Genomic DNA, 11324 nt, shown 5'->3' on the forward strand with positions numbered 1-11324 from the left:
ACCCGCCTGGCGAACCCGTACACTCCGCTTCGCGGCTGCCACACCCGCCTCGCCCACCGGCAGACAAGCGTCAACAGTACACCATTCCAATATATACAAGTCCTCAGCCCAGCATGCGATTTCCTCAGCCCGGCACGCGCGCGTTAGTCGCTTCAAAAAGCGAGCGCATCGCGTGCCTTACGTAGGAACACGAAACATAGAACCGCCCAGGACTGGAACGGGCGATCAAAAGTCAGGTGATTACAGCCAGCCGATGACGGGACACTGCCGGCAATATTTCTCCCAAGCTGCTATGCCGGCAGCCGGCAATATAACCACTTTCTTTTTTTAATGCAATGACTATTTCATTTCGACGCCCACTTCCAAAATAATTTGTAATATTATTTTGACGTTCGTGACACCACTTCCCGTGCAAATATTTCCAAAAACGTTTTTACTTCCCCCGTCAAAATAATTGTCATTATTTTAACGTCTCAAACTTTCGAGTCCGGCCTGGAAAGACGTCGAAAATCGCGGTAAAAAAAAAAAAAAAAGAAGAATATATATATATATATATATATATATATATATATATATATATATATATATATATATATATATATGAACGAATATGTGCAGATGAATGAACCGTACTTAATCCAATGAATTAAAGAATCCAAGTTTTCAGGAACCCGCCGAAAGCCAAAAAACGGCGGAGCCAGGATTTGAACTCTGGGCCTCCCAATGTCCGGTCGGGTGTGCTAACCACTACACCACTCCACTTTTTTTTTTTTTCTTTATTTCCGGTTAAGACAAAATGAAAAAGCACACAGTCATTCACATACGTACAGTTTGTTCAAGAGCGAATCAGCACTTAGCGGCGGTTGCCAGCACATTAAAACCTTTTTAAACATACCAACTCATCCAGTATTGGCAACCATTCAGGGGGTTCAGGGAGTGCACGGTATACCTCGCGAATATATGCCACACTTTCAATGAAATTTTCTCTTACAGTTTTGGTATTAACATCAGCATTATTAACACTCATTCTTGTCCTCCAGAGACTGTGGAGGCCGAGGAGCATGAACATATCGTAAGGGACTCCCCCCTCGTTTTCCAGGGGCAAAAAGCGGATGCCGTGCGCAGTTATAGGTAGATCTTTTTTCAGTGTGCGCTGAAGAATGTCCCAATGAAACACGGCGTCCCAACACTCAATAAATGCGTGCTCTATCGTCTCGGGTTTTTTGCAGAGGATACAATTCACTGACCACGGTACAAATATACCTTTCTGTTCCAGCCACGCCTTTAGAGGGAGTACGCCACAGTGCAATTTAAAGAAAAAAGATTTTACCGAAGACTTGATTGGCATTTTCTTTACCCTTTTAAGCACATCTAGCCCTGGACGTTCACAGTATAATGACCTATAGAGAGGTATTGGCAACAGTACATCTATTAAATCTTTGTACAATCGTTTTCGGGTAACTGAACTAAGATACTCTAAGGAAAAGCGCACCTTGAGTATTCTGAAAGAAAGCACAACTTCACGCAAATAACCTTGTACACTGGATCGCATTTGACTACTAGATGACACCACAAACTTAGGGAGTGCATACTGCAGTCGCACTTGCATAACAGTACGCAAAAATATATCTTTCTGATCGCGTAAAAACATGAACCTAGACACAATTTGTCTTAGAAACAAATGGGACAATCCTAGACCACCATTACCAACAGATCGGAACAAATTGGTACGAGCAGAACGCTTCCAGCTCGAATTCCAGATGAAAACAGCGAAAACTCTGTGCAGTCTTTGCACGTTGAGGCGCGGCATACACAGCACTTGCAAGATGTACCAAATTTTCGCAGTTAAAAATAAATTACAAACGGTAGCGCGTGCAAACATGGAGAAGTCCCTACCCCTCCAGCTCTCCGCTTTAGTCTTAACCTTCTCCGTCTCTTCACTTCATAGTTGCTTGCTATCGCGGTAGTGCTGGAGTGGCACCCCGAGGTACTTCGCAGGTAAATTTGTCCACTGAACATTCACAAAATTACCGGGTGCGGTAGCCCAATTACCGTGCCAGAGACCTACGCTTTTGCCCCAGTTGATAGCACTACCTGTTTTCTTACAGAAGGAGGAAGCAGTGCTGATTACCTCACGAACGCTGTCTTGGTCTACACAAAAAACAGCAACGTCGTCTGCATAAGAAAGCACTTTTACTTCGCAAGAGTGTAACCTAAAACCATGTATACTATCATTGTTAATCAGTTTTAAACAAAATGGTTCCAAGTAAATTGCAAACAGCAAGGGAGACAGTGGACATCCCTGTCTTACAGAAGATCGAACCTGCACACTTTCACTGACGTTCTTATTTACAATGATGGACATCGAACAGTTTGCGTACACCATTTTTAAACCGTCTAATATCACAGACCCTACATTAGCATGCTCCAAATTAAGAAAAAGAACCTCATGCGACACACGATCGAATGCTTTCTCCAGGTCTAGCTGCAACATAGCAACTCGTCTGTCAGAGGCATCACAATATTCTAGAATGCTCCTTACAATATGTATGTTAGTTAAAATGGTGCGGCCTTTAATACCGCAGGTCTGATGCGGTCCCACAAGGTGTTTTATAACGTTTTGCAAACGTCTAGCCAGGACTTTTGTGTAAATTTTGTAGTCGACATTAGTCAGACTTATTGGCCTATAAGAGGAAACAGACAATAGTTTTACAGGGTCATCGACCTTAGGAATGAGGACAACATGGCTTTTCAAAAAGGATGGCGGTAACTTATTTATGCAATACGCTTCTGTGACTACCTCGTAAAAAGCGTCCGCTGCCTCCCTCTTAAATGTTTTATAAAATTCGGCACTGAGACCATCCGGCCCGGGCGTTTTTCCGGCAGTTAATTCGTCTATGGCATCTTCAAGCTCGCGGACGCTGATCGGCGATTCTAAACTTTCTCGAACATTCTCTTCAAGCGTGGGCATAAGCGACAAAAACTCGGTGTCAAAACCGTTATCTCTTGCTAGGCTGTGACCCATCAAATCGTTAAAATATTCAACGAACGCTTGCTCGATCGTTTTCTTATCGCGAGTTATCGTATTTCCGTAGCAAATTTCTTTTATTTCGTTTCGCTGAGCATACCTTTTCTCGTCGCTCAGTGCTCGCTTCGAAGGTCTTTCGCCCAACCATAGCCTCTGGGACCGCGCACGTACAATAGCCCCTCTGTATCTTTCACAGTCGATCACTTCAAGTTGGTTCTTGATATCCCTTATCTCTTGTACAAACTCACCCGGTTTCGCGCTTTCTTTGATCAAAAAGAAATTCAATTGGCGTCGTAGCTCTTTTTCCTTCTTCTGTTTTTGATAGTTAAGGCTGGTGCTCCTTTCAATTGCGTTAATTTTTACCTCTTCTTTGAAAAGTTCCCACCTAGCACCCCACATTGTCCTCTCGTCTTCGAAAAATTTCCTAAATACATCATCTACGTTAAATTTAAAAACGTCATCCTTCATGAGGCTAATGTTCATTTTCCAAAGCGACCATTCCCATCTTGCCTTTTTTAATTTTTTACCGAGGGTGAACATAACTAACGCATGATCGCTGAAAGAAACAGGTTGAACGGAGCAGTTGTCGCACAGCGGGACAAGACCAAGCGAAACGTAAGCCCTGTCCAGTCGAGCTTGACTAAGGCCCTGAAAGTGCGTGAAATGAACGCTACTTTTGGCGGTGACGTTTGCGACGTCCTCTAACGCACTTTCAACGACAATGTCATTCAAATAAAGAGCACTTGAGTCGCGAACCCGGGTTGCATTAGCACGATCCTCTGGTGCGCAGACGCAATTGAAATCTCCGAGAAAAATAAGAACTCTTTCACTCCTAAGGAACTCACTCAGTCCCTCAAAAGTTTGTCTACGTTCACGCTCGTTAGTCGGAGCATAAACACAAATAACGCGCCATTCTATACCTGAAAAAGAAAAATCGCAGAACACCAAACGGCCAGACGCACACGAAGCCATGGCCGTCTCAACGACGCCTAGAGACCGGCGGAAAAACAAACAGCAACCGCCGGAAGTTCCAACAGCGTGTGAGACACAAACATTGAAAAGAGTTCGAAACGGTTGCACCATGCGGTCCGTCTGCTCTAGGCTTTCGATCTTCGTTTCCTGCACGGCCACGATGTCTATCTCGTTCTCGGCTAATAGTCGGTTAAGTTGATATTGCCGGCGTCTCGCCGCAAGCCCACGGACGTTGATCGTGGCGACACGTAAAGGAGCTTCTAACGACACCGCCATTCAGAGGGAGAGGGACCCCATGGTGCTTACCTCGGGTCGTGCGTCCATCTGTTCCGCCAAGCGCGATGTTGGCTACTGCACTTTGCTTGCACAGACTCCGAGGCCTCCGTCAAACTCCGGCGCATGCTATCACGGGGGTGGCTTGGCTGTCTGCTTGTCGTCCACAGTTGCATTCGCATTGACTGTGGACCGTCGCATCCAGAGAGGGCCCGCCTTTGACGGAGGCTCTTCCTGCTCCGAATCCTTGGGGCCTGCGACGTTTTCCTCCCGCGTCCTTTTCGCCGTTTTCTCTGCGTCGTTCATAGGGACGTCGACTGCCGGCTGCCCGTTGACTTCATTGGAGTTGATGCCCTCCACACCGGACGGTGTAGGCGCTTCCGTCGCCACCATATCCTGCTGCCCAGCATGCTCCGTCTCGCCAGCACTTGGCGACGCATCACTCGTGTTCGTCTCCGCCACGTTCTCGGCCGCGGGGAGAGCGTTCGCTACAGGGCTTCTTTTGTCTGTAGAACCCGCGGCAGCCTCCTCGGCGTCGTCTTCGTCCATAAGGAGCTCGGATTTCTCCAGGCCCCCCACAGGCGCAGCAGCCGCCGCATACGTTCGGACGCAGTGAGCGCCCTCGTGGCCGAAACGACGGCAGACGTTGCATCGTGGGACGCGACACTCCTTGCGGATGTGCCCCGTCTGCTGGCACCGAAGACAAAGCGGAGCTCTTCCAGGCACGACGACGAGAGCTAGCTCTCCGCCCACCCGCAACTGGTGCGGGATGTCGTCGCAGGTGATGCCCGCCTTCAGCCGAAGTACCGCCGTGCGCGTCATGGTGCCGACGCTCTGGCAGCCATCGACACGCCACTTTTCTCTGGCTACTTCGATGACCTTGCCGTACGGCGCCAGGGCCTCTCTAACATCACCGTCGGCGACGCTAAAGAGCAGCCAATGAAGTTTGACGCGAACGTCCTGGTGGCTGGGGTCGATAACGATGCATCGGCGACCTTTAACTGTCAGCTCCGGCGTTGCCAGCATTTTCTTTTTGCCTTCGTCGTTCTTAAACGTTACTGCCCACACGTGATTCATCTGGTAAGCCCCGAGGGCCAAGACCTCGGGAAGCAAAGCCAGTCGAATCAACGCGTCGCGAAAGTCCTCAACGCGGTACGGCCGCCCCTTCACGTCCGCATGAAGAAAAACGGTGTTTAAGACCACTGACCCTTTTGGCAAAGGAGGCAGGATGACGTTGTAGTCCTGGGTGTTGTCTTCAGCCCTGTTACCGCGGCCGGCGAGGGCCGCTGAAACCGCTCCACGGGAGCTCATGATGCCACGTTCGCTCGCCTCGGCGTTCGAAAATGGAATCACTACACCACTCCACCTTGGCTTTCTGGCGTTTCCTACCTGTCTTATTAATGCACAAGAAACGAAATGTATCCAATCGGAGGTGTTCTGGAAACACACGCCGCCGCGTGGAACGCGGTACGACGCTTAGTGTCACGTGGTACGTGCTCGTTTGTGCTCCAGAAATCCTCCCACTGTTTGTCTCGCCCCGTGTACATGTAGTAGTATTCTTTGTTTATGAGCTTTAGAGACACGGTATCATCATCATCTGCGAGAATCAAGAGCCACGTTATTGAATATAAAACACGGGCACTTCACGTCATCGTACGTGGTCTCCGAGGAGGATATGAACGAATATGTGCAGATGAATGAACCGTACTTAATCCAATTAATGAAAGAATCCAAGTTTTCAGAAACCCGCCGAAAGCCAAAAAACGGCGGAGCCAGGATTTGAACTCTGGGCCTCCCAATGTCCGGTCGGGTGTGCTAACCACTACACCACTCCACTTTTTTTTTTTTTTTTTTTTTTATTATTAAAAGTATGTTTATTTACAAAGTTTTAAAATGATCACATTGGTTGCCATACACTTATCATGTCAGTGAGCACTGTTTGACAGGCGAGGACCGCGATTCACACACAAATTCAAAATGTATCTCGCTCAATCATTTCTCTGTAGCGTCACATGCACCCCAAGCAGCCACTCGCGCAGCGGCCCGGGAATCCTTGTTTACCACTGAGCCTTTAGAGCGCGGTTATGCATACGCGTTCCAAATAGCGACCAACATTCAAGCCCTTGTTGTTCCGTCGCCTCAAGAAGGCTGCTCACGTACAGAAAGCCGTCGCAGAAGTGTTGCCAGGCGGGCTTGGATCCCTCTCGGACCTCCAAGTGATCCGTCCTCGACCGCCACAGCGCATATAGACCGAGGAGTGCCAGCAGCTCCCATGCCCTACTCTGTGCACTGTCGCCGAAAAGCAGAAATTTCGCGCTCTTCCACTCTACGTAAAGATCTATCTGCAGCACTGCTCGAAGCTCTGCCCAAAAAAGCTCCGCATTCGTACAGTACAAAAACACATGTTCATGTGTTTCGGGAAACGGACACAACGCACAATTTGTTGACCACGGTTCAAAGAAACCTTTTTTAACCAGCCACGTCTTGACCGGCAGTACTTCGAAATGGAAGCGTAGGAAAAAATTCTTGACTGCCGTTCTGACAGGGTAGCTACGTAAGCGACGATATACATCCGAATTATCCACACTTCCCGGAAAGCTGCGATAGAGTGGGGGCGGTATGAGCAAATCAACTGTGTCCCAGTATAGAGATTTCTTTTTAACTTTCTGCAGGTGCTCGTCGGAAAAGCGGGCTCGGAAAAATTCCTTCGCCGCTGCTGTTTCCTGGTAAAACTTCAGAGCACGTGCTCGGAAGTCTCCAGTGTCCCCCTTGAGCCGCGGCCCCAAAACGCTTCCTCCCAGCTCCTTAAACGCAGAAATCACGAGAGGATTGCCTTGATCGCGGAAAAATAGGAAACGCTGTACTTTCAGCTTAAGTTCTACGTTTACGAGGCCCAACCCTCCTTTCTTCTGGCTTACAAATAGGTTGTCACGCCTCATACGTTCAAAACCCGAGTCCCAGATAAACGTTGCGAAAAATCGATGCACCTTCGCCACGTCACTTTGGGAGCACGGCAACACTTGTGCCGCGTACCAAACGGTCGGGAAAAAAACAGAGTTACAAATAAATGCGCGATTGAACAAAGAGAGTTCCCTAGCATGCCAGTCAAGCACCTTACTTCTGAGGCGATTAATGTCCAAACCACCGCATCGGCCACTCAGTTTCTCTGCGGTCAAACTGAGCCCTAGGTAATTCGAAACGCTCGTCGTCCAGGTGACACCGAGGAACTGCTCCGGTTTCAAGTCCCAGTCTCCAAGCCAGGCTCCGACAGATTTGTCTGTGTTCATCGCCGCACCCGAGACACTGCAGAAGTCTGCGATGTGTTGGGTTACAGCGCGCACTTGCATCCTTGACGAGCACAACACCGTGACGTCATCTGCGTAGGCGAGCACTTTCAGCGTACCCGACGCTAGGGACAGCCCACGAATGCTCGCGTCACCGATAATGGCCCTGCACAACGGTTCCAGGTACAATGCGAACAGAATTGGCGACATCGGGCAGCCTTGTCGCACGGATCGGGTAACTGCAATGGGAGCCGTCCTGTTGCCGTTGACCAGGAGCCGCGTCGTGATGTCACGGTAGCACAGCTGCACATATCGTAGCAGTCGCACCCCGATCCCACACTCCTCCATGAGCCGGAAGAGGAACGAATGGCGAACCCGGTCGAAGGCTTTGCTCAGATCTACCTGAAGCACTGCCACTGGAACCTTCAACACCTGCGCTGCCTCGCACACGATTCGCATCGCGTGCAGGTTGGTGCTGATGGTCCGTCTCTTGATGCCGTAGGCCTGATGCTCTCCGACGACGTCCCGTAGACCCCACTCCAGCCGCTTTGCCAGAATCTTGGCTAGGATTTTATAGTCGCTTGTTAGCAGACTGATGGGCCGGAAATGGTCGACCTTCGGGGTACCCTTTGAGTTTTTCTTCTGGATGAGCACCGTTACCGCCTGTCGCATGGATGGTGGCAGCAGTCCTCGCTTCAGTACGTCGGCGTACACGTCTCGTAGGATAGGACACAGCTGGGCTGAGAACGTCTTGTAGAACTGGCTACCGAGCCCGTCCACTCCTGGCGATTTGCGCGGAGCTAATTCCTTGATGGCTTCCTCGACCTCTGATGCCGTTATTTTCCGGTTCATTTGTTTTCGGACCTTTGGGGATATCTTGGGCAGCGCCACTCGAGTAGTTTGGAGAACGCCGTCGTCCTCCACCCTCGTGAACAGGTCGGTGTAGGCCTGCAAAAACGCGTCTTCGATTTCCTCTTGCCGGGTAACCTCGACGTCGCCTACTTGGAGCTTCCCGATCTTGTTGCGTGAAGCGTGCTGGCGTTCCTTCGTCTTGAATATTTTGCTCGGCTCTTCATCTCTCTCGAGGAACAGCGTTCTGCTTCGGACCATGGCACCGCGGTACTCCTTCTCGAGAAGCTCCAGAATATTGCCTTTGCAATCGCGGATATCTTGACTGAAGAGTCCCGGGGAACGATTTTCCTCTGCGATGAGGATTTCCAGGGTCTTCATCAAGCGGCGCTTTTCCGCCCTTTCGCGCGCCGCTTTTTCCTGGCTGTGCCGGAACGCTTTGAGCTTGACGTCCTCTTTCAGCTCCTCCCAGGTTACCGCGTTCATGGGCGCACCTCCCGTTTTGCCCTCGAGAAGCTCCTTTATCTGCGTGCGCAGTTGTTCGTCTTCGATGAGGCTTTCGTTTAGCTTCCAGCTACTCCACCAAGAGGACTTCCGGGTTCGCGGCACGGGTCTGCCCAGCGTTACCGTGACCAGAGCGTGGTCCGAGAACGCCAAGGGTAGGACTTCTAGCACAGGCGTCATTGCTGAAAATTCTCCCGAGAGGTAAATACGATCCAGTCGAGCATGGCAATTTCCTTGCCAATGCGTGTACGTTGGGTCGGCTGTTTTCTCGTTGTCCTTAGCATCCACCAGGTCGAAGTCGCGGAGCAGTTTTCGCAGTTCCAGCCGGCTGACGTCCGCTCTCAGCCGCTTTGAGCAATCCCTCTCGGCCAGCACACAATTAAAATCACCAGCGAGGATCGTTCGACAAGGCGTGTCGAGATACTGGCGAAGATTTTTGAAAAAGTCCCGTCGCTCAGTCGCGTCATTAGGTGCATACGCAGATACAAGCCTGTGAAGCTGTCCGCAGTGCAGCATTTCTACAGCGCACACCCGTCCGTTTCTGTCTCCCTCCCAATCGGGGCAGATTGCGATGTTTTTCTTCTTGCGAATCATTATCGCCGTTCCTCCGCTCTGTCCAAATGCCCTCGACAGGAAGATGACGAAGTGACGATCAAAAAAGCGCGTCAAATCCTCCACTTGACCGTCTGTGGCAATCTTGGTCTCTTGCAAGAAAGCGACATCAACCCGCTCGCGCAGAATCGTGTCCAGCACCCATTGCTTTCTTCTTCTCGCCAGAAGACTTACACAATTGAGGGTTGCAAACTTAAGGGCTCGCATATTGTGGAAAAGGGGGTGCTGGTAAAGTCATGCGACGAGGACACTTTCCAGAGATGAGTAGTGAGCAGAGAGAAAAACAAAAAAGAAGTGACCTACGGAAGGGCCGGCCGACGTCGCTCTTCCGTCGGGATGCGCGGCTTCGGGTTAAAGCGCTCCTTCCGTGTGGTGTTCTTGTGCCACTTGAACTCAGAGCGTGCTGATGCTTCCCCTGGCCGCATGATGCACGTTTCACTGGCGTCGCTAAGGTCGGAGTTGTCGTCGCTCAAACTGACCTGGTTCGTGTCTTTTGATTCCAGAGCTTGGATGGCCTCTACGTCTTTTGATATAGACATTTGGACGTCGCTCGATATGACAGGGCTGCTGCTCGACGCTTGCGCAGGTCGAATTTCATGGCGTCCCCCTCGGGCTGCAACTGTGGAGGGTGCACTTCTTTCAGTTCATCGACCGGGGCCTCTTTCGCACCGACTGTGGCGGAAACCTCAGTTTCGACGTCCCTTGCGGCCTCCTCTGCCTCTTCCTCGTCCATGTTGAGGACACCATCTCCATCCGCCACCACTTCCTGCGTCACTGTAGCGTAGGTACGGACGCAGTTGTCTCGTTCATGTCCAAAGCGATGGCATTCGTCGCATCGCGGTACGCGACACTCTCGTCGAATGTGTCCCGTACCTTTGCAGCGTAGACATAATGGATCACGTCCCGGAATCACGACCAGAACGTTGCCACCAGCAATCCTCAACTGGTGCGGAATGCGTTCTAAAGTGACGCCCTCCTTTAGGCTTAGCCGCACCAGTCTGGTCGTCGACTGGACGCCGATGAATCCTTCCGCCTTCCATTTTTCACGCGTCAGGTCCTGAACCTTCCCAAAGGGCTCTAGGGCCCTCCTGACGGTTTCGTCTGACGCGTGGAAGGGGAGCCAATGCAGTTTCATGCGGACGTCTGCGTTCTCCGGGTCCACGACGATGCAACGCTTGCCCTTTACCTCCAGTTCCTTGGCGGTGACCAGGCGCAGCTTGGCTTCCTCCGTCTTGAAGGTCACCATCCAGAGATGATTCATTTGATAGGCGCCGAGCGCCTCGATGTGCCCGATCACACCAAGACGTTCCATCTCGGCCCTGAAATCGCCTATCTTGTATGGACGAGCACTCACGTCACCGTGCAGCAGCACAGAGTTGCGCACAATGACTCCTGATGGCAGAGGAGGCAGAACAATACGATAATCCGAGTTAGCCGAAGAAACAGATGAACCGCGGCCGGCGAGGGCCGTTATCGACGCTCCTGAGGAGCTCATGATTCTCCAACCGTAGTGCTCGGAAGCCGGAAGTAGAATGACTACACCACTCCACCTTGGCTTTCTGGCGTTTCCTACCTGTCTTATTAATGCACAAGAAACGAAATGTATCCAATCGGAGGTGTTTTGGAAACACACGCCGCCGCGTGGAACGCGGTACGACGCTTAGTGTCACGTGGTACGGGCAACATGTTGCTGCCGCCCAGCAACCCTCTTGTCCGATTTGTTGTCCGTCCGACTTATGACTTACTCTATACTTACGACCATGTCACTAGAGCGCTCCCTATGGAAGAGCCTGCTCCGGCCG

At 50.8% G+C, this 11324-nt stretch overlaps 1 protein-coding gene across 1 annotated transcript; it reads right to left on the minus strand.

The window, feature by feature from the left end:
- Positions 1-10039: 10039 nt before the first annotated feature.
- LOC115330192 lies at positions 10040-11044 on the minus strand. The gene has a single exon (XM_029991908.2). The coding sequence runs from the start codon at positions 11015-11017 to the stop codon at positions 10040-10042; it is 978 nt and encodes a 325-aa protein (XP_029847768.2). The 5' UTR covers positions 11018-11044.
- Positions 11045-11324: the final 280 nt, after the last annotated feature.

This window comes from Ixodes scapularis, unplaced genomic scaffold, assembly GCF_016920785.2.
Source record: "Ixodes scapularis isolate PalLabHiFi unplaced genomic scaffold, ASM1692078v2 PGA_scaffold41__6_contigs__length_2269736, whole genome shotgun sequence".
NCBI classification, from domain to species: domain Eukaryota; kingdom Metazoa; phylum Arthropoda; class Arachnida; order Ixodida; family Ixodidae; genus Ixodes; species Ixodes scapularis.

Excerpts from the sequence above, each read along its gene's own strand:
- LOC115330192 (XM_029991908.2), bottom strand. The coding sequence starts at position 11,017 with ATGAGCTCCTCAGGAGCGTCGATAACGGCCCTCGCCGGCCGCGGTTCA.